The following is a 24,360-nucleotide window of genomic DNA, read 5'->3' as shown; positions in this document are numbered from 1 at the left end:
TACATTTTATTTATTTTAAGATTTCTTCAAGAGTTCTATGGCAGGGGACTGTCTGGCCCACGGCCTGTATATGGCCCACAAAATCACTTGGTCTGGCCCTGCCAAGGCAACCACAGGAGGGACTCAAAATTCAATAAATCTAGGAGCTTTTTTCATAGTTAATTTTTAAGTTGATAATTTCTTATAGGTCTCATGATAATGTTATAAATATCCAAATGGCCCTTGTAAAGGTCCCCCACTTCTATAGAGTCTATAGGGACACAAGGTAGCTGCTATATCATCCCACTGAATAAAACCAAATCCTGAAGAAGATTATGAATTTGCACTTTTATCAGACAGATTTCAACACCTACTCTCCTTTTTATTCACCATAAAATTAGGAGTTGCAATTCCCAGCTGAAACCTGAGTTTACCAGACAGAGGTGGCACTACTTCTAAGTTTTAATTTATGATGATCTTCTCAACCATAAGCAAAAAGAAAGTGGCAAATGCAAACTAACATTTGACAGTAATTAGAGTGAACATAGAATTTATCATCCTAACTTCTGAGGTTGAAAGGGGGTGCTATTAGTAATTAATATAATCACTGATACAGTTATAAGTACTAATTAATATCATTATGAATAATTATTATAAGACAACAAGCACAAATCAGGACTGCCTCTCCTCATGACTGACCAGGCACTATGCTGAGTCTATAACACACTTGGCCTTATTTAATTATTTCACACTCACAACATAGATGGATAGCAGTGTCATTATTCCTGTTTGACAGATGAGAAAACTAAGTTCCAGAAAATTAAGTAATTTAGTAAATCAAGGAACTGGAATTTGAACACAGCTGCCCATTTGGCTCAAAGCCTGGGCTTTTCCTGCCATGTAGTTGCTGCTATGAATTACAGAAATAATGTCACTCATTTTCTTAAAAATTGACTAAGAAGGAGTTTGCTCACTTTCGTGTATTCTCCCCCTCCCCCCGCCCCCCCCCCCCCCCCCCGCTCCCGTCTCTCTCTCTTTCTGTAAATATAAGTATAGTCACAGAAAGCAAACATTGGTCAGAGGTCAAAGGGATAGATGGGAGACAACTCTGCATCCAGGAAAGAGAGTAAATTTGGAATTTTACAGATCCTTCTAAACCAGGTGACAGTATTAACTTCTAGTTCAATAAAGTAATTCTTGGGTCCCCTGTAGACGCATGCCTCCCTTTGGAACTATGACCTCAGGACCAGCAACAGTAGGAAACATTTTGACTAGTGGGCACAACAGTGTGTGGTGAGTGAAGTAATTCCAGTTTCCATCCCTTGGCTCCTGGATGTGTGAATCCTAGCTCTGGAGAGAAGAGCAATATGTATGTATTGGATACTGATTTAGATCATATACTGCCTCCTGGGGGACATTGCCCTGCCCCAGTGCTTGCAGAGCATTGCCACCTAATTGATGCCATGACTGAGTCTTCCTCAAGAGGCTCCTACACCATTTTATCAAGTAAGCTGCTTCAGAATAGTGGGGGACAAGGTTAAGACCAGTGAAGTCCATGAGTACGTGCCCATTGCTCACTTCTTTTGCTATGAATAAGGTCCTTGATGGGAAGAGATAACGTGTCTAATACTATGCCAATGAGCAAGACATTCTGTAAGTTTGCAAATGGTGTTTTTTGCAGAAGCATTGCAGGTAGAGAAATCAAATCCATATCCAGAGTAATAATTTATTCCGTCAAGAACAAAACACTGCCCCTTCCGTGATGGAAGTGGTACTGTGTAATCATACTGCCGTCAAAATAGCTGGTTAATCACCCTAGACTCCAGTGTCATATTGGAGACTCTGTTGGTCTTTGCTGCTGGCAGATTAGGCACTCGGCTGTGGTTGTAGTCAGGTTAGCTTGGTGAGTGATCATTCATGTTCCTGTGCCCGTGTGTATACTCCATCCTGCTACCATGGCCACTTTGCTCCTGGGTCTATTGGGCAATGACAGAAGTAGCTAAAGAAAGGTGACTTATATCAACAAAACGAGTCATCTTATCCACTTCTGCCGAAATCACCAATGCTAAGCATTCACGTGGGACACAGCTATCTTCACATCCTGCTACCATTTGGAGAAATCTATCCATATACCTTTCCCAGATCTCCTTGTTACCAATTTTTCAATTGCATTCCTACCAAATCTTTAGTTCTGAATTAGAGCAAGTGGGCCAGACCCTTACTCACCAACATTGATCAGTCATTGAAAGGAGATATGTTCTCCAATGAGGCAATCGTCTTCAGCCAAGGTAGCCTGGCGGAGTAGCTACAGCAGAGAGCCATCTTCCCACAGCACTCCCAGCAGGGAAAGTTCTTCATTGATGAAGTTGTTCTGGTGCAGCAGCATGTCCCAGGCCATCATACCATCCATCACATGAACCCTTAATGTCTGTTCTTCACTTGCTGAGCAATTTAACATCAAAATTTGAATTAGAATAAACAGCTTAAAAATTGAAGAATTAGTTTACAACATCAAGTATTAGTATTCTGTCCTTTCCAGTGTCAGAAAGACCATTTTCCATGCAGATCACCATTGGAATGCTGGCCAGAGCTTATTCCTCTGCCTGCCTGGGCACGTTTCTGTAAAATGAACAGACCTGCATGCTCCACTTTTTGTGACCTGGGCTTCCTCCAAATAGTGATGATGGGTTCATTATGAAAGCCATTCCTCAGTTCCTTAAATACCCTACAAATTCCCCAACCCTCCTGATAGTTTAAAACTATCACGTACAACAAATTGTTCTGCAGTTTTTCTGCAGCATGTACTAAATCTGTATGGTAGAATGATTTGTAATGCTGTTCTCTCTGTGAAATGATATACTCATCTCAAATGTGCCTTTATTAACTAGATTAAATCTCAGTATGAAATTAAAGGCTTCTGAGATTCTCTGCCAGATCAGCCGAGCTCTCCCAAACTGTATGTCCAAGAGCAATGCACTTCCTGCTCTCAATTCTTCATTGGAAAGGAGGCAGACTGTCCATGGATAGAATAAGCCACTTGTCTAGGACTATTCTCTGATGTCTATTTAGCACAAATGAACTGCACATTCCTTCACTAAGTAAACCCAGAGCAGCTCACTTAAGCATTTTCAAAGAAATTATTTTGAAAATAAATTGGAACTTCAATATTTGTTATTTTACAAAACGATTTCCAAATGATTGATCATTCAAAAAGGAATCATTTACTTAAAAGTCATTACTTTTTACAGAATTTACCTTACAAAATCAGCTGAAACATGTCACTGTGACCATATTCCCTTGTACTCAAATTTAATTGTTGACTCTCTACAAGCCATTAAACTGTGAATGCCCTGGGCATTTATAGTGTTGTACCTGCAATTTATTTGGCTTACAGCAACAATAGGTGATAGAGAAAACCTGGGTCACTGTTGCAGTCCCCAGCATTTTCTCAGGCAGAGGCACATTTTCTGCAGGGCGATTGGGTCTCTAAAAACAGCATTCTTTCTGCCAGGCACTTTGTAATGTGCAATGAACGGTGTCATTTATTTTCATTTCCTCATACTTAATTGCATGCTTCTTGCTTCCAACATTAAGCCAGAAGGCAGGTGGCAGAAGCAATGAACTAAGCTGGGAGTAGCTGTTGTAGTTACAGTCTCTCTCCCTTAAATGCAAGGCAACTCTATACAACCCAGAGAAGTCACTGGGCTGGAAAACTGTCCCCTTCCATTGAAAGTCCTGACTCCACAGAAGCTACTGTTAAGACTAGTGCCCAAGGAGGAAAAGGCATCCAGTTGACTGTTTCTCAGTAGCATCTACTGAAAAGTTCTGGAAATAGTAATCCAATAATAGATATCAGAGCTAAGTAAGTATCCTGATAAATTACAGAAATTAACTACCAGATGATATGCTGAGAGAAACAGTTGGTCAAAATACAGCTCTTATTTGAATAATATTCCACACTCCCAAATACTCTCTTTTTATAAATTTAGAGCAAACCTGCTTAAAACTGATCATCCTAAGGAACAGGGTAAGCTAGTTGAACAAGCTAAATATCAAAAGTATGTAATTATTTATAGGCCATTTAACAACATATTCGAAGATAAGTAATCATTTTCAAAACTAAGAGACATCTTGATATAGTGTCATTCTGCAGGCCCGAAATAAACGTGCTCAATATTGAGCCAAAGTAGAACCTGTCCTTTTCACCAATAAATGCAACTAATAACTGGTTGAGATTTATTGACTTACATCTTCCCCAAATGACAGGCCCTCTTTGTCCTGTTACTGTCTTTAAGCAATATGTCATGATATAAATTATGTTTTTTCAATGATGTCACGGAAGTTACTACTCAGATGTCCTTTGGAGTCTGAGAACAAACACTGACTGTGTTTTGGTGGTAAAGAAGAATAAATGTCACAAAATCTGATTTTCTGAGACTGTTTGCTCTTTTAATAAGAAAAAGAAAGCAACCATGTTGTATGAGATGCGCATTTTGTTTACTCTCGATCATTTTAACACAAACGTAAGAGATATGGAGTGAAAATAGAGCAGGACCCTGCCTCTTGTTCACTTTCAACACAGCACAAGCTCACAGGCCTCCACAGGGCTTTCTCTTTTGCCCCAAATCTGGGTTCTGGCTGCATATCATGAATTAAAAGAACCATTCATTATGGTTCTTTTGTTCTCAACTGTCACTCTATCTTTTCCTCAGCCTCTATTCCTTCCCTGCTTATCATTTCCATCAAATCATGATATCCAAGCCCTCTACCTTAGTGCTCTACAAATGGTTATCTTTCCACCTAGCTTTCCTATGTCTTCTGTCCAGACATCGATTGGCAAACCTTCCTACTCATAGCTAATGTTCTACAAGTGTGTTATCGCTAAGTAATGATTTGTGAGGAAATGAATGGCACAATCACAAATATGACTAAAAATCTGATACTTGACCATATTTTTACTTGTACATAGCTTCATTACCCAAAATGGAAGATGATTCTGAATCTGAGGCATGCATCAAATTTGGAAATTCCAATCAGTCCCATAATCAAGAAACCTTTTTAAAGTGGTATCTTCCAGACTTACGTGGGCTTGGACCCCACGTTTTCATCAAAGGCCTGTTAATGTTTCTTGGAACACATTTTGAGAAACATTAGCTTAGAAACTACAAGTTTAAGCAATGTTCAGATAACAATTTAAAGCCAATCAATAGTTCCATTTATGCCCCCACAGGGATAATAAAGTAAACCAAGAATGCATTCCAAGTATGATTTATGATATTAATTCAAACAATGTGCCTTAATAACTATTGAAAATAGTCATTAAGACTTGATTTGTTTATATTCTGAATTGCAAAACCCAATCAGGCTGGAATTTTGGCTTTGTTTATGCCGCAGCATCCAAGATCTTCTGTTGTTGGTAAAATTCCTCAGATTCAGATTAGAAAAATAACACTGGCTAGTTACAAGTTTACTATTAGTCTATGTATTTTGGTGTTTTTGTGAATCTTCTCATGATTTATTGGCTGATAGATTTTTTTATGTAAACAAAATCAAAGTCACTAATTTGTAAAAATTAGGAATGATCATTTCTAGTATCTTTGATGATGATTTTTACTTTCTCAGATGGAAGTTTCATTTACTCACTCAGTTAATAAATATATATTGAGTGTGCATTATATGCCAGGCATTGTGGTGGGGTCTTGAATCCATTAGTGAACAAAACAGACTAAGATTTCTGCTCTTGTGGAATTTATATTCTAGGGGTGGCAGGAGGGAGTAGAGGCTGTTAATAACTATTAAGCATAATAAAGAGGCAAATTATAGAGGGTATTACAAGGTTACAAGTGCAAGGCCAAAAAAAAAAATAGAACAAGATAAGGGACTGGAACAACTGGAACAGGGGAAGCAGTGGTTGCAATTTTAAATAAGGTCATCAGTATAGGCCACTTTGGAAAGTTGACATTTGAGTTAAAATTGAAGTTGAAAGAGTCTGGTAACTGAGGGAAGAGCATTGTTATCAGAGGAAAGAGAGTGTATGCAAACTAAGATACTGCCTGGCATGTTCAAAAGGAAGCAAGGGAGACACAGTGGGCAGAGCAAAGTGGACAAGAGATAAAACAGTAGAGAATGAGGCCAAATAGGTAACCAGAAACCTGAAAATATGATTTCATATGTCACTGTAGAACTTTGGCCTCAATGCCTATAAAATGAGCAGCCACTGGAAAGATTTTAGGAAAGAAGTCATATGATTAATTCCCATTTCATAAGAATTAATCTGTCTGCTGTTGAGAATAGAGTGTAGAGACACAAGAATTGAAGCAGGGAGGTCAGCTTGGAAGTAGAGTAAGAGTGGAGGTGGTAAAAAGTATTTGGACTCCGGATATATTGTGAAGATAGAGCCAAGGGGTTTTCCTGAAGACTTGGTGGAAGAGTGTTAAAGAGAACACTCAAGAATAGGTCTTTTTCCAACGTCTTTTCCCCAAGTAAGTTGGAAATAAAAAGTTGCCTTCAAATGAGATAAGCAAGACTCTCAGTAGAGAGAGTAAAGAAAAAATCAAGAGCGCATTTGTGGACATCTTGAGTTTGAGATGTTTTATCTATTGTTCACTCGAGTGGAGACACCCACTGAGTGGTTGGATATATGAGTGTTGGATCTCTTTCTGGGATCTAAGAAAGAGTTCCACCCTGGAGACATTAATTTGGGAACTATTAGTCTGTGGCTAGTTTTAAAGATACGAGACTAGATAAGATCACCAAATATGTGAGTGTAAATAGAGAATGTAAAAGATCAAGAACAAAAACTAAAGCACTATAATATTAAGATATTGTGAAGAAAAGCAAAACAGAACAGGAGGCTGAGAAGGACTAGCCAGTGACATAAGAAAACTTAAGGAGAGTCGTTCTCAGATCTAAGTGAGAAAGTTTGCCAATAAGGAGCTTGCAATCAAAGGACAGAGAGCCGACGATCGAATTTAGTAACATGGAGGTCTGTTGATCTTGAGGAGAGTCATGCAGTGGGTTGGTAAGAGTAAAAGCTTGACTTGGAGGTAATTGGGTGAAAATGTGAACAGGAAAATTGAAGAAATCGAAATATAAATCACTATTTGAGAAGTTCTCTTTCAAGAAGAGCCAAGAAATAGTGATATAAAGCATGCAAATGCGATGTCAAGAGAATTTTTACATAACATGAGAAAAAGAACAGTGTGTTGAAATAGCAATGGAAAGATTCATCAGAGTGTAAAAATATTAATGATGTAGAAGAGAAAAAAGAGAATTGCTGAAAAAGTGTCCTTGAGTCCGTGAAAGACTATGGGGCTTTTGTATAAGACTTACTTCAAAAATCCAAACTGCCATGTGACATTGGTTTCCAGGCATCTTTTGGCATCTTCAGAGAAGTTTGGGTAAAATCAATGAACACAAGTATATTTTTATGATGTTTGGTCTACTATTTAGAAGGCAAGAACTCCTTAGGGAATGCACCCCCTCAGCATGGAATTTGGTAATCTCACATAGGATTAAAAATTAATAAATATGTATGGCTTTATTTGTGTGGAATTTATAAAAATGAGAGAATTGCTGGTTATTCATCATTTTTCACAACTGCAGGTTATATACCCAGAGAGAGAGTAATCATGACAGTACTTGGATAAATACTAAAACATATATTAGAGTCTGCTAATGGCTAAAAATAACAACCTCAATGTATTTCAATGTAGTTCCATGAAGAATGGGGGACACGTGGCCCAATCCACCTGAACAGGAGAGAATATTTGCAAATTATATATATATATAGTACAAAAATATATATTATAAGAGAATTATACCTAGAATATATAAAAAACTTGTAGAACTCAATGAAAGAAAGACAAATAAGCCAATATAAAAATGAGGAAAGGGTTGGAATAGACATTTCTCTGAAGATATACAATGGCCAATAAACACATAAATAAGATGCTCAAAATTATTAGTCATTAAGGAAATGCAAATTAAAATCACAATGAAATGTCATTCATACTCAGTAGAATGGCCAGAATCAAAGTCGGACACGACAGCCTGTGTTGATAAGGAAATGGATGAATTGGAGTCTGCAAAATATTGCAGCCTTCTGGAAGACATTCTGATAGTTCTAAAAAAAGTGGAAATAGCATTACCCTTTGACACAGCAATTCTATTCCTAGGTATATATTCAAGAGAAATTAAAACATTTTCTCACACAAAAACGTGTATGTGACCATTCATAGCAGCGTCATTCATGTTAGCCCAATAGTGGCAACAACCCAAGTGTCTGTCAACTGATGAATGAATGAACGAAATATGGTCCGTGCATACAGTGTTATTCAGCCACAAACGGAATGAAGCACTGATAACATGCTGTCATGGGTAAAGCTTAAACACAGTCTTCCAAGTGAAAAATTCATCACAAAAACCAAGTACTAATTTATTATTTTTATATGAAATAGAACAGCAGATTAGTGGTGGTTTGATAGAACTGACTTGGAGGTTGAAGAGAATGAGGGAATTGGGGGGCAATGGCTAAAGACTATGGGATTTCCTTCTAGAGCAATGAGAATATTCTAGAATTGATTGTGGTGATGGTCGCATGACATTATAAATATAATAAAAACTATTGAGTTGTACACTTCAAGTGAGTGAATATATGGATTATATCTCAGTAAAGCTGTTACCCCGTCAAAAAGCAGAAGTTGTTATATTAATATCTAATAAAGTTGATTTCAGAAAAAAGAAATTACCATTACAGAGGAACATTACAATGATTAAAAAAAGATCAATCCACCAGAAAAACATAATGATACTAAATGTGTACATATCCAAAAAAAAAAAAAAAAGAGCTTCCAAATACTTGAAGCAGAAACAGCACTAAAAGGAGAAACAGAGAAATCCACATTATACTTGGAGCTCCCCATCCCACTCTTAGCTACTAATAGAACTAGACAGAATCAGCAGGAAGATAGAAGAATTGAACAATACAACCAGCAGCATCTAACTGAAATACATAGAACACTTCACCAAACAACAGCAGAATACATTTTTTTTTAAGTCCATGAAACATTTACCAAGGTAGAATATATCCTGGGCCATAAAAATGAACCTCAATAAATTGAAATCATACAAAGTATGTTCTCTACCATAGTAGGATAAAAATAGAAATAAGTAAATAGAAGGAAAACGGGAAAATTTCTGAACATGTGGAGAAAGACATATTTCCAATTATTCCATGTCAGAGAGGAAGTCTCAAAAGAAATTTAAAACTACATAAAACAGAATGAAAATGAAAACAAAATGTATCAAAATATAGGGGATGCAACTTAAGCAGTGCTGAAAGGTAAATTTATAGTGGTAAATGTTTACATTAAAAAGAGGAAAAGTCTCATCTTAATAACCTAAGTTCCTACTGAGAAACCAGAAAAACAAGAGCAAAATGAGCCCAAAGAAAGTAGGAGGAAAGAATGCAGATAAAAGCAGAAATGAATGAAACTGAAAATAGGAATACAGTAGAGAAAAAAATCAATAAAACAAAAAGCGAATTCTTTGAAAAAAATCAATAGAAATAAAAGTCTCTAGTAAAACCAACAAGACTAAAAGTAGAGAAGACACAAATCCCAGTATTAGGAATTAAATATGGGATATCACTACATCTTGGAGCCTTTAAAAGGTTTAAAAAATGAATAGAGTTACCGAGTTCTAATAAATGTCTAGTATGTGTGATACACAGTAAATAAGTAAACAAGTTAAAAAGCAAGAAATAAATCAGGTAGCAATATAGCTATGATAAAAATATCTGAGTGATGTGACCAGGTAGTGACTTGAGATGGAGAGGCCAGGATTGATATTTAAGTATTGGTATTTAAGCTGAGAGCTAAATGGAGACAAAGAGGCAGCTCTGAGGAGCTCTAGATAGAAGGAGAACCTTCCAGACAGAGGTGAAAGCTAATGCAAAGGTCTTGAGGCATGGAAGACCTTGGTGTATATGAGGATTGAAAAAAGGTGAGTGTGACTGGAGTCTAGTGAGCAGGACAGACTCTAATAAGGAGTGAGAATTGTCACCAGGGGCCAGGTCAGATGAGACCTTCTAGGCCAAGAGAAGGGAGTTGAGTTGGTATCTCCTGTGAAGAGAACATTGGGGTAGTTTTAAGCAAGAAAGTGAATTGTTCCAAACCACATTTTGAAAAGATGATTATGGTTGCTGTTGGAGAATGGATGATGGAGAGACAAGAGTGAAGGCAGAGACAAGCTAAAAGGCGATTGCCAAAGAGGTGGTAGTGGCCTGGACCAGGCTTTTTATGTGGAAGTAGAGAGAACTAGACAGATCTAAATATATTTTGACAGGTGATAACTTTTTTCTCCAACATCAAATTTAGAATGAGGAATTCCACTACTAAATTTTTTTCTCCGTATAGACTTGCTAACAATGTAGTGAGTGCTTTCATGTTTTCCCGTCTGCAGTTATTATGTATTTTCCTGACTTCATGATTCATATTGATGCAGTGCCAAAACAGAAGCAGTGTAATGGGTACCACATTTATCACGACAAAGGAAAAGGTTCTAAATGCTTGAAAGAACATTTCACTTCTATGCCAATTTCAGCACTCAGTTTAAGTTGACACTTTTTGTTTTTACTAAGTTTATAAGTTTTTCGAAACATCTGCTTTTGCACAATTGGATTGTTTCGTTGGCGTCTTAATTCTAGAATAACAGTCTATATAGTAAGACTGGCATAACAATCATTACAATGTAGTTTGTATCTAAACATTTTTTTGGTGTTAGCATTTCCCTTACCAACTAAGATTTATTTCCTGTTCACTTGTATAGCATGATCATCTGTATAAATAAAAAGAAATAGAAATTACTTAAAAAGTATCAAAACTATATTGCTGTAAGCAGACTCACAGTTAATATTAGTTGTGCTGAAAATAATGTTATAAACTCTTTAAATGATAGTCATTAATGGAACAGTTTTGGTTTTGATGGTATATGATTTTGTAAGTGATCTAGATGCTGAAAATTTACAAGCGTAATCTGACAGGTCAATAATATAAGTGTTTCTGAAATGGTTTAGACATGTAACTCTTCTTAGACCAAGAGTGGAGATTATCATAACTTCCTTCTATGTCACAGGTAGGCAGGCATACATACCCTAAGACAACAGAGAGCTGAGGATTTATAGCTACTCTTAGAATGATCATCTCCTACCTCCTAACAGTACTAGAAATTGGTTGAAGTAACTGACCTTCCACAAAGCATGACACAGACATTTTCATGCTCATGAATTCTGTCAGTTCCAGTCCTTTCATCCATGAAGACAGAGAATGACTTCTCTGGGCTGCATATCAGAGCCAAAAGCTTAATAAACTACCAAGTGACATTCTTATTTTGTTTTAAGTGCTTTCCTTACGTTTCCTAATTCAATCATGCTTAACGGGGGAAAAATTACTTCCTTGGTTGGAAGTTTTAATTGATAATTATACTGAAACAAAACTTAGACTTTGATATATTTTAACAAAGAAAAGTCTTGAAGTTGATAGAATTCCCATTTTCAGATTTCATTATCGCTGAAGAAAATGTCTCTTGAAAAATATCTCGACAATGAGGCTTTGTGTTTGGCTGACACTGATAAGATATGACTAGATAGACAGGAACATTTGGCTGTGTTTTATATACATATTGGCAATCTGGAACAATGTAGCTAAATTAAAGAATTTATTTCAAAAAATGATATTAACTCTTATATTACCAGTCCACATTAATAATAGGAAAAATCAGGAACCTTAGCTACCATCATTTTTTATTTGCTGAAATGTTAGATGTCAGGAAATGTTCTGGGTCCTGGACATACAGCTATGAATGAAACAAAATCCTACCCTCCTAGAGTTTATATTCTAGAAAGCCCACCAGTATAGACAGGAAAAGGTCATATTCTGTGTTAGGTGATGAAGCTCACAAAGGTCCTTGACTCTAATCTGATCCCGGCTGGGCTCCCCTGAGTATCTGCTTGGAAATCTTCTCTCGGGAAGGTAGGAGCTACTGATGTGCCCTTCCCCAGGAGAACCTGATGACTGACGGCTGCCACCCCCTCAGCTGCCCTCAGACCTGCCTGCGGGAGCCACTGCAGGCTTCTGCTCCACTCTGGGCAGCTGCTGCTGGAGCTGGCCCACCACCACCACGGCCAGGCCTGCTGTCTACCAGGGAATGCAGTGTTCTGGCAATTCTAGCCTGGCCCATATAACCAACCTCACTTCCCAATATTCTCCCACCCACCCAGTCAGCTCCAGTGCACAGCTTCCTTGGGTTTCTTCAAAGTTCCTTAACTTTCTCCCAAATCATGGTCTCTGCTTTGACCCCTTTCTCTCAGATCCTCACATGCCTGGCTCTCTGTGTTTCCCAAATTCTAGCTCAAGTATCATCTCTTCATAAAGGCCTTCCTCGATCACATTATTAAAATGTGCGTCCCCTGTCAAGTTCTATTTTCTTACTTATCACGATCTGAAATTACTGTATGTCACTGCTATTTGATTACTGTATGTCTCCCAGACTACACATAAGCTCCATGACAGAAGGGACCTTGTCTGTTTTGCTCCCCATGGCACCGCTGGCACCTGGAGCAGTGTCTGGGACATGACAGACAGTACATATTTGTTAAATGAGTAAATGAACATCACTGCTCCTGCACATTTCCCTTTTGTTGACTGGCCCCTTGAATTTACTCATTCATAATGAGTGCGAACCTTGTATCATTTCAGAAATAAAAAGTTGGAAAGAATCATACATATAAAAGAGAAAAGACATTCATTTCTTGGATGAAATCTCTACTCAAATAAGATGACCTTCTCCACCTTTCCTCCAAAACTTTGTCCACATAGCCAAATATTTTGTCTTTAAAATTTTAATTCAAGTGTTATGATGCATGGAAGTCTTCATTCTCTTAGACAGAATAATGCATTTTCTGTTTGATATTCCATAGCATATTGTATATCTACAGAGCAAAGTCTATACGATAGTGACAATGATGTGAGAAAATGATAATATCTTACTGCTTGAAAGAGCATGCATAATGTGTTAACTAGAAGAAATCATTGTTCAGTGATTTATACAGTGGCACACCTGTTTTCAGGTTTGTCACCAAAACTAAGTGACTGTTTTCACCAAAGAAATAGTACTTACTTTAACAGAAATAAGTACTCTTATGCATATTTTAAAATGAAGAAGCCACAGAGCGGAAAGATTTAATAATTTGCACAAGACTGCACAGAAAATAAGGTGAACAATAATTATCTTTATTTCTGTGGAGAGTAAATAAAATGATGATGTGAAAATAGCTTGACAGCTGTAACATATAAATTCTACGTAAATCTGGTTTCTGGGAATGACTGAGTGTCATTAGAAAATTTTATTATTAGAGTCCAACCAAGAAGGTAAAGTAGATGGAAGCCACACTCACCTTCTCCCATGACCACATCAAAATTACCACCAAATTATAGAGCAATCAACCTGGATAATCATCTGAATGACCAGAAGTCCTGTAACTAAGGATATGCAGAAGAAGCCATGTTGAGACTTATGGGAGGGGTGGAGACTCAAAATGGGCTGTCCTTGCATAGACATATAGCAGCTGAGAGCTCAGAGGGATATCTCTCTTACAGAGGTCCCCCCTAAGGCATAAAAGGTCTCAGCCTGAGTCAAACAATTTAGAAAATTTACAAAAACAAAATATGCTCAAATTTATGCTCATAATATATGCTCAAATTTTATAATTGCCCTCTATCCTTCAGTTTCTAAATGTTCATTCAAGCTTGTTCATTACATTGTTTAAATCCTTGATACCCCAATTTTTTGTTTTGGCCAATCTGAAAGAAGAGTGTTAACATTTCCTACTATGATAGTTGATTTTCAAATTTTTCTTTGAAGTCCTATTGATTTTTATTTTATTTTATTATGCTATTTTATCAGGTGCATAGAAATATAATTTTATATTTCTAGTCAATTTATTTTTATTAAATATAGTGACTATCACTAGTAATCATTTCTGGACTTAAAGTTTTCCCCTGATATTAATATAAGTACTCTAACTTGTTTTTTTACAAGCAAACAAAAACCACTCTTGCTATTTCAACCAAAAGAGATTTAATACCAAGAATTGGTTACACAGGTGACTGAAGAACTGAGAGGCAAAGAAGGACCAGTAAGGCAACCTAGAGGTTAGCAGCAGCAAGATATTACTATCCCTATTACTGGAAATATAGTGAGAGGAGGTCATTCCAGAGTCCAGAAGAAGGTTCTATCAGCCGGGAGCTAGACCAAGGCAGGAGCTACCCATCAGGATCAAAAAATACAGAGGGAGAGGCTTTCTAAAGGAAGTAGAGCCACAGAGAAAAGAAGCTGCTAGATCCCCTATTAGAAATAACTGTCTTGTCCTGGCTGGTGTGGCTCAGTTGGTTGGCATCATCCTGTGCACTGGAAGGTTGCTGGTTCAATTCCCAGTCAGGGCACATGCTTGGGTTGTGTGCTCAGTCCCTGGTAGGGGGCATGCAGGAGGCAGCTGATCAGTGTTTCACTCTCACATCGATCTTTCTCTCTCTCCTTCTTCTCTCTCTAATATCAATAAAAAAAAATTTAAAAAGAGAAATAACTGTCTTCTTCCTTCCTTTGGTCCTCTTGTCTTCTGTGAGAGCTTCCCATTTGCCAAAATCACACTAAGCCAGAGAGCAAGGTAACCTGGGAATAGTGGTCCATGTGATAAACAGCAGAGCAAGGGGAAGAGAGAAACAGACCTGGGAACAGACAAACAGCTTCATGGCACGCTTAGATTTGCTGGTGTATGTTTTTCCATGCTTTAGTCTTTCTGTGTCCTTCTGTTTTAGATATTGTTGACATTTATTGCAGTTTACTTTATTGCCTATCATTTTTTAATTGAGTCTAGATGAATATTTGTATTCTTTAATATTTTTTCGTGTGGTTATTTTAGATTTATTGAATTTTTGTGCCTTCTGCCCTCATCCTACATTCTCCTTCTGCTGACTTAGAAATATACTTTCTTTCAGGATCATCTATCCTTCCACTTGCACTATATGCTTTTTTGTTTGTTTTTGGTTTGGGGGGTATTCTTGAGAGTAATAAATTTTCTACATTATTATTCACCTAAAATGTCTTCCATTTTACCTTCACTCTTAAAAGGTAATTCACTCTTAAAAGGTAAAAACGGTTTTTTTTTCCAAGCACTTTTCTTTTGGCCTCTATGATGGTTGAGAAGCCAGCTATCTGTTTAATTATCTTTCCTTTGTAGGTTGTCTGCTTTCGCTTTTTGCCATTTCATGGAGATGTACCTACTTGAGCTTCTCTTCGAGAGGCAATATCATATAGTGGTTAAGAGAATGAACTCAGGAGCGAGCCTGTAACTGTAATTTGCTGGCCATGAAACCTTGGATGTATTATTTTAATTTTCTGTGCCTCAGTTACTTCACATGTTATGATGATAAAGGAGTCAATCTAAGCAAATTGCTCAGAATTCTGTTTGGCTTGTGTTAAGAAACTTCTCCTTGTTTTTTTAACTCTGTTTTCATTATTCCTTATGATTCATTGAACTTCCTAAATTTAAAGTTTATTGTTTTTCAGTATTTATAGATTTAAATATTTCTTCTTTCTCATTCTTTCTGTTATAACCCGAAACACTGACTAGACACTTATTGGACTGTCTCACTCTATTATGCAAGTCTCCTAATCTCTCATTTTTTTATATAGCGCTTCCAGTTTGCTAATTTCTTCTACAACTATTTCTAATTTACTATTTAATCAGTTTGTTCAGTTTCTAATTTCATTTCTAGTATCTCTAATTTATTTATCAAATCTCACTGGTCAATTTTGGTAGTCTCTTTATTGTCATACTTTTATACTACCTTTTAAAACACACGTTAAACACATTGTTTCATATTTTTATCAGCTAATTTTAAAATCTAGTAATTAATTTTTTGTTTAGTATGACTCTCTCTCAGATAGTTTGGTTTCTCCTGTGTCTAGAAATACATTCTGCAATGTCAGCTGTGGGAATTCCCTGAACTTGGTTTTTAAGTGCATTTTTCCAAGGAGAATATGCTTTTGCTTCTTCTGGGTGTGGTTAAGGCCTGGAATTAAGATTCAATATTATGTTCTGCCTTGATATCTGAAATCTGGAGGGCTTCAAATGGCCTAACTGAAACTCTCCTCCCTCCTTCTACTCCTTTGGATAACATCCCCTTGCCAAACAACCTTACTTACCATGGAGACCAAGCAAAATGCCCGCTTATCCCTGAATAGCAGGCATCAGTTCCCTGTCAGCCTACAGTTATTCAAACAAGCCAATTACGCCCTCTCACAGGAAACAGGGTCATCCCAGCCTCTTAATACTGCAGAGACTGCCTCTCACAGCTCTTGTTTGTTCACTCTGTTTTCAAGTGCAACCCCTGTGTGACCCTGAATGACAGTGTCCTCCTTCCCCAGGCTGTGAGTATAAGTGACTAATAAATTGCTTTCTTTCTGTTGAGTGTTGAGTGTTCTATGTACAGCCATCCCGGTTACCCTAGGATGGGAAACCCTCCCTCACCAGTGGGATGAAGAGGAGGTCAATGGAACACTGGGTTCTGAGGTCATCATCAACATGTAACACTTCAGCGAAGTTTCTATCTTGGGAATTTGGAGACTCATCTTGTAATGTAAATTCAGGCCTCAACCCCAGTAAGTGTAAGCAAAGTTTATACCTTCACTCAAGGAAAGGTTTTTTTTTTCTCTCCCTTTCTGCTTTTCTTTACTCAGTGTCAAAGACAAGATAGACACACATCTTCACCATCTCTCTAGGGAGTGTTTTTCCCTGCCACTGAAGAGGGGAGTGCCCTTTAGTGATCCCTCTCTTGCTGTGAGCTTCTCCAGTCTGACTTTAGCCCTGTGGTTTATTTCCTACCCCCTACATAAGGTTATTACCAAGCCTCTGCTTACTTATTACATAATTTCTCCCTTTCTGCCCTTCCTATAGAATTCAATCCTCAAATTCTATATTAAAAAAAAGTTTTATCTTTTACAGAAGTTTCATGATGCATTAAAAATATTTCTGTTCATATATATTATATACAGCTGCACTTTTATTTTTTGCTTACGCCAGAAGGCATTTTCTAAACATCTCTCTCTCTTTCTCAATCTTTCTCTCTCTCACACATACACATACACACATATACACGGACACAGAGCCAGAATACAAAAGCTAAGCTGAACCTTTCTGCATGTCATTAGGTGTTCTTCCAGCATGTGATTATTATTGGTTCCACAGCATGTAACCATACAATTGTAGCATAATTCAGCTAAGAATTCTGTTTTCAGATGCTAAGATTTCCAAAATCTTAACATTTTTACAGTTATATAAATAGTGTTACAACTAATATCCTTGTGTAAAAATCTCTCCCCGATCATTTTCTTAGAATAGATTCTTGGATGTGTTATTATCCTGACAAAGGGTATGAACTCTTTGGGGGCTCTTGATGCATTTTGCCAGATTGCTTTCTAGAAAGGTTGTAGCAATTTACAATTCACTGCTGAGCGTGATAGGTGAAAAGTGATGTATCACTGATGATTTAATGTGCATTTCCTGATTACTCTGAGGTTAAACATGAACTGAGTGTGCTATATGTTTAACCAATTTTCTAGGAAGAATATCAGGTGATTTTAATTATCTAGCTTGGAGCTTTGTTCATTTCCTCATTCAAAATATTTGTGAATCTTACTCTAAGCATAGCATTGTGTTAAAACTAAGGATCAGCTTAGCAGCCCAGCTTCTTTCAATAGCCATGGAAAGCCGGCATACAAGGGAACAATTACAGAGCGAAGCAAGGAAATGTAGCGGCAGATGAAGGCCTCTGCCCAGCAAAGCCGCTGCTGTACAAAAGGAAAGATCCTTACTCGCTGTGTCGAATAATCAGAATGAATCTCAATATAATTCCATGCTTTCTATTAAAAAGTAAATACCGTATTGAAATCTGACTTTAAATGATTTTTATTTGGGCTATTTTACAGTTAATATTGTTTTTGGACCTCAGGGCCCTTTGGGGGTGTACCCACATCTCGCTCAACTCCGTGGCTTGTTTCCACTATCTCCGAGAAAGGATCTGCTAATTGTCACCTACAGGAATTCTGAGATATTATTTAGTGAACTACTGCAGTTTATTATAACTGGTAAAACCACCAGCTTTTCTCTTCGACTTACTCGTCATGTTCTCATGAAATTAACCTTTGCCTTCTGAAAAGATACTTTACATGTATTACAGTCCTTGGAACAGCCCTTCAGTTGTATTCTCACTGAATTATTACTCATGATAACTTCTAATCCAAGAGAAGGCCCCTCAGGTGGGAGAATGCGGTGGTCTCAATGAAAACGTGTGATGCCCCCGCCGGGATGTTCCCTCCCAGGCAGGTAAAAGGCTGTACCCATTTCAGCTGCCTTTATATCCAGAGCCAAGGGGTCCGGTGAGCATGTGCCCTGCAGGCAAGGAGAGCAACCGGTGCTCACATCTCATTTGTCTGTGTAACCAGCACCAGAAGACAAAAGCCATAGATAGATGGATAGATGATAGATAGATGATAGATGTGATGATGATAGATGATAGATAGATAGATGATAGATATAGATAGATATAGATAGATGATAGATAGATAGATAGATAGATAGATGATAGATAGATAGATAGATAGATAGATAGATAGATAGACAGACAGACAGATAGATGATAGATAGATAGATAGATAGATAGATAGATAGATGATAGATAGATAGATGATAGATAGATAGATAGATAGATAGATAGATAGATAGATAGATAGATAGATAGATAGATAGAGATAGATAATATATATTTCCACCTCAAACAATAGGGCTAGGTAAAATTTAATGCAGGAAAAAAGTAGACTATGTACCAAAACGTTGTTTTCTTTAGGGGAAAGCTTTTGTTTTCTTCTGATATTTTTGGCACCGTTTTCCCAGGGCCCTGGCTTCATGAAGGGTCTGGCTGCTTGTAGGCCTAAGAAGTGTTTTGCCTGATCTCCGTGACTGTGGGCCTAACCCTGGGGAATGTGGTGGGCTCTGGGAGAATCCTACTCCATTTCTGACCACTCGAAAGAAATCTTACGTTTGGTGAAAAGAGAGAGAGAGAGGGTGCTCCGTGGGTGGCAGCCGCGAGGGCCGGGCGCGCTCTGCCCGCCTGGCGCAGGCCGCACACCGCCCTGCCCCGCACGCGCCCCGCGCCTGACCGCGCCTCTGCCAAGGCCCGCGTGGGCTACTTTGTGTCTCGGCCGAAGACCCCTGCAGGGGAAGTCGCCTGCTGTGGGCGGGTGTTCGAAAAAATCCGAACCCTGGCACCTGGCTGCGCTGTGCCTCCGCCGTGGCGCCCACGCGTGTACCCGGGAGCGCGGGGACCTGACCACCGCGGGCGCAGACCCCCGGGGTTACCGAGACACGGGGCCCGCACGGGGCCCGCGCCCACGCAGGGCAGGGCAGGGCAGGGCAGGGCAGGGCAGGGCAGGAAGGCGGAGGCAGGAGACGGCAGCCGGCCAGCGCCGCAGCTCCAAGACGCCAAGACCAGGATCCAGGCGCCCCGCCGGGCCCTTCGTCGCCAGCACAGCCGCGCACCGCCACCGCCACCGCCACCGCCAGGCCCAGCGCCTCCCGCCGGCTGCAGCGCCTCTCCGCCCAAATGAGCTCCTAGGGAAAACCTGGGCGGGGGAGAGATTGAGATAGAGGTAAGAAAAATGGAAGGGAGGTGGGGGTAAGAGAAAAAGAGAGGAAAGAGCCTGCAGGGTGGCTGGGCAGCCCCCTGGGCGCAGCTGGGTGGGCTGGTACGTCTCCAGCCAGCCTGCTGGTCGCGGCTGGTTTCTAAGCTGAGCTTGTTCTAATGGTGGTGACGCAGCTTAAAACAATAGAGAGAGAGATGCGAAAAGGCCTCTTGAGTTCTGGGCTTGAAACCAACATGCTATAGTTCATGCCATTTTCAATGTACAAAGCCAAGTCCACTATTAACCCAGCCTTAAGGAACAGGGAGATGGACTCCAACTCCTGACGGGAGGAACCGCAAAGTGGCATTGCCAAGGGTACGGATCAGAGAGGCTAGAGAACTGGGGCTGTTTTTGAAATCTCTCTACTGCCAGATAACAATTGCTCACAATAAAGTTGTATATTTTAGTCTTCCTATTTTTTTCCTTAAGCTTACCCCATCCTTAAATAGAACTTTAATAAAAATAAATCATGCTAGATTTATCTCCAAGTCTGTTATGTCATGACATCTTTCTAGGTCAGTCCATATAGCTAGATTATTTCCTTTCATGTCTGGATAGGGTTTAGTAAATTAATGTGTACTAATTTATTTAACCATTTCTCTAAAGGTGAGAATACAGTTTACTTTTTTTCTAATGCAGGCATATCTTTACAAACATATTTATATACTCATGAGTTGAATTGTAAAAGTTTGTTTCCTAGAAGGGTAATTTCTGGTTCAAAGGGTGTATACATTTGTTGTTCTCATAAACTACATTTACTTTATAGAAAGAGGTAGGTTTGGTGACATATTTGTCAGTGTAATTAATGTCACTTCCTGGAACAAATAACCCTAAAACACAATGAATGAACACAAACAAAGTCAGATTCGGGTCAGACCACAGTGCAGGGCCTCAGAAACTTCAGCCTCCTGCACCATGTGCTCCCGACACCTAAGAGAGTGGCCTCAGAATTCCTTCACTGCATCCTCTGTATTTAACGAGCTCTCGAGAAGAGAAATAGTTAGGGTAAGGAGATGATGGGAGATGTTTTAAGGCCAAGCCCTGAAGTGGCTTGTTTTCTTTTACCCATCCCTTTGCCTAAAACTTAGTCACATGGGCTCAATCTAACTGCGGGGGGAGCTGGGAAGTGTAGTTTTCTTGTGTCCCTAGAATTAGGAACAGTACTGATGAACATCTAATCAGTTTGTGTCTCTGATGATGATGTTTCCTTTAGGCGATATTTCTGGTATATTTTATTATTTTTATTTACAAATCCTGGAAAACTCAAAATGGAACAAGTCATGCATAATTTCAGATCTTTTAGAATTGTAAAAAGCAAATACTATCTCTCCCATCCTAAACCTAAAGGTAAACATTGCTGACAATTTGGAGTTTATTCTACTTAGTTTGTTTCTGAAGCATATCTCTATGTATCAAGTATCTATCTGTTTATCTATCAATATATATTTTGTATCTTTGTTATGGGCTGAATTGTATCCCCCATAATTCATATGTTGAAGCCATAACCCCCGGCCTCAGAATGTGACTGTATTTGAAGACAGAGTCTTTAAAGGGATAATTAAGTTAAAATGAGGTCATTCAAGTGGTTCCTAATGCAATATGCCTAATTCATAGCAGCAGGTGGACGATATCATAAAAGAGGAACAAACACTCAAGCTGGAATGAGGAGGTGAGGGAAGACTTCACAATGAGTGTATTATTTGTGGGACATCTTGAAATACAGGTGAGCCAAAAGAGCATGTCTAATTAATACACAAGACATGTTTATTAGAGTCTCCCCGCCCACAGAGTCTTAAAAAGCAGCCTCGGTAGTATTCCTTTATTTCTTTGGCTAATTATGTTTAAGGATAGCATGGTGGGTGGTGAAGTGCAGAAATATTAGGCCAGAAAATGAGGGAAAGAAAATGTATCTCCCTTCAGGCATCTAGAAAAAGCTCAGAGATGAGCAGGCTCAGCAAGGTGGCAGAGGCCCAACTCTAGCCTCTGGACTCTATTGTCTTCCAGACGCCCAACCCAAGACCTGCAAAGACAGTGATGAACTGTGGGCCCTCGCCAACTCAGGATGACTGCATGTGCCTTGCGGCACCTCTCAGGAGCACTCAGCATACTGAGTGCTCAGGTATCTGCTCTGGAGGCAATAGGAGTTACTTTGCCATGCCTATGAAAAGGCAGTTTTGCATAGTGAAAGAGTACACGTGCAAAGGCACTTGCCTGGGCTGGAATTCTCGCTGGCACTTAGCCACTGTGGGTCTTCTCTACTTGGCCACTTTATCTCTCTGTGTCCCAAATTCTTCTTCAATAAATTAGGATATAATAATACATATAAGGAGTTTAAACCAGTGCCTTACTCTTAGTGTGAATAAATTTTACAGCTTTTGTGAGTCTACCTACCATAAGCTATGCACTATATTCTTATTGGCAACCTTGTCATATTGAGGATCAAAAGATGGATTCACTCCCCAAAGCCTGGCAAATAGCATTAGTTGTATTTAGACCCAGGCTGGTGGACACCAGAGCCTGGGCTCTTAATCCACACACCATCCTCTCCACCACCACTAAGTACACACTAGCCAAGAGATTAGAAGTGGATTTTCTATTCCCTTGGAAGAAATTGCTGCTTGCATTGTGGTAGTTTCAAGAGCAAAGCAAGCCAAATAGTGTCATCTGGAAAACAGGGGAGAAAAGGAAATATTTCTCAATATACAGTATTCTTGTAAGCTTACTTAATTAGCCAGGTCAATTAAACCATAGACCCATCTTTATTTGCAAGTACCCATAGACCACATATAAGGGCAAACTTACTCACTGGACTTGTTTTGGTATGATTTCTCTTGGCCTGGAGCAGGAGGCCAGCATTCTTCTAAGCTGCCAGTGCTCACTGCCATTGGAACTGGACCACTCAGCAGGCAGTGGGCAAGAGCCATGGAGAGTGGCCAAAGTTGTCTAGAGTTTTCATTTCTGTATGATTCCTTTTCAGTCTGATCACTTGACAGTGGGCATTATTTAATCTGAGTTGTCATTTCTATATCTTGCCAGAACCTCACATACTCAAAATGTTTTAGAGACAGGAAACTGTACACTAGTTTATAAAGTAGAAAACCCACTTAAGATATTTTTAACAGAGCACTACTGAGCTGAAAGGTGGCTCTCCAACAAGATCATGAAGAAGTGCACATTGACTTGAAACATCAAATGGTAAAAATAAAGTAAACTCAACTGCAAATAAAGAACAATTGCAGATTATTCCGGGGGATTTTGACACAGCTATTAAAGAGCATTGTAAAAGAGACTTTGGGCTGTTTCTATCCCCTGGAAAAGGCCCAGCCACTAAGGAAAAATTGGTTGACATGTATCTAAAACTGCAGAAGGGCCTTCAATGCTGCCTCATTCCTTCTGTCAGTTCTTTTTCATCTTCTACAAATAAATACAACGGTGCTTTCAATTAAAACAAGTGGCTACTTCACGTGGGAACAGATTAAGTTAGTGTTATATTTTAGAGTCCCGTTTTCAATTTTCAAGTCCCAACACTGAAATTAAAAAGATGTTTTGCAGCTCCCTTATTTTGTCCAGATTATTGAAGCCCAAAGACCCAGAATAAAGCCCTGAGCTCTAGGTCAGGCTTATCACAAATCCCATATCCTTGGCTCTAAATCCACCTTTGCCACCTTTGAGCCACTGGGCAGGGCTCAATAGTACAGGTCTTCACATTGTGCCACTCAGTCCAATAGTATATAGTAAATGTGGTTATGTCTATATGTTTTACACCTGTATGTATAGGTTCTAAAAGAATTCAGATAGCCAATGGCCGATAAGATCAAGATTAATTTATTAAAGGGATGTTCTTAAATAACTATGTGTTCCCACTCTTGGAAACTAATATCACAGACAGAATAAAAAAATTTTCTTGCATACTGTCAAGGAGAAAGTGTTCAGTCTCATTAGGACCATTTTTATATTTTAGTGATTAGAGCTACTTTATATAGGTGGACCAACAGCTATTCTTTCTATTATAGAGGCAATAAAGTCCAGGGGTAAAGTGCAGTAAATTGCCCATGTTCAAATCTTGACTCTACTGCTTACTCTGATTATGAAGTTGCTATAATTATTTTGTCCACACATAATGAGGAGTAACAATTTATCTGAACTCAATTCAATTAAATAATTAATTATTGAGTGCTTGTTAAGAAATTGTGCTTGGCATTGCCAGGGCCTCAGAGATGAACAGAATATGGTTATCCTGCCCCAGCAACAGATTGAGGAGGGAGTTAGAAAAAAATACATATGACTGTAGCACAAGGAGAATTATGAGAAATCTCATAAAAGAATGACCAATAAGGGCTTCTTCAGGAATGAGAGCAGGGAAAGCCCAGATCCAGCTGGAAGGACCAGGAGGAGTTTCAGGAAGGCAGTGTCAGTCAAGCTGAAAACAGAAAGAAGAGGGTAATAATGAAGACAGGAGGAAGTGGGGGCAAGACAGGGCATTGTCCATGAACAAACACATGGAAGCCAGAAAAAGTCAGGGCATGTTAAAAGAGTATGAAGTTATCTGATCTGGTAGAAACACAAAAATTTAAAGAAATA

General features: G+C 38.8%; 1 protein-coding gene across 1 annotated transcript in view; it reads right to left on the bottom strand.

Annotated features, from left to right (window-relative positions):
* Window positions 1-1,015: 1,015 nt before the first annotated feature.
* The window catches only part of LOC308546953 (uncharacterized protein), a gene marked incomplete at its 5' end in the record, with an annotated part of 34,755 nt that continues 11,410 nt past the window's right edge, over window positions 1,016-24,360 (bottom strand). Inside the window, one exon of the mRNA XM_081116495.1 lies at window positions 1,016-2,421. Coding sequence (XP_080972621.1) covers window positions 2,285-2,421 — 137 coding nt within the window. The 3' untranslated portion in view covers window positions 1,016-2,284. The remainder of the gene's footprint in view (window positions 2,422-24,360) is intronic.

The sequence above is a fragment of the Miniopterus schreibersii genome (assembly GCF_964146895.1).
Source record: "Miniopterus schreibersii genome assembly, chromosome: 17".
Taxonomy (NCBI): Eukaryota; Metazoa; Chordata; class Mammalia; order Chiroptera; family Miniopteridae; genus Miniopterus; species Miniopterus schreibersii.
The sequence above is the reverse complement of the archived record's forward strand: the minus strand, read 5'-3'. Positions and strand labels throughout refer to the sequence as shown.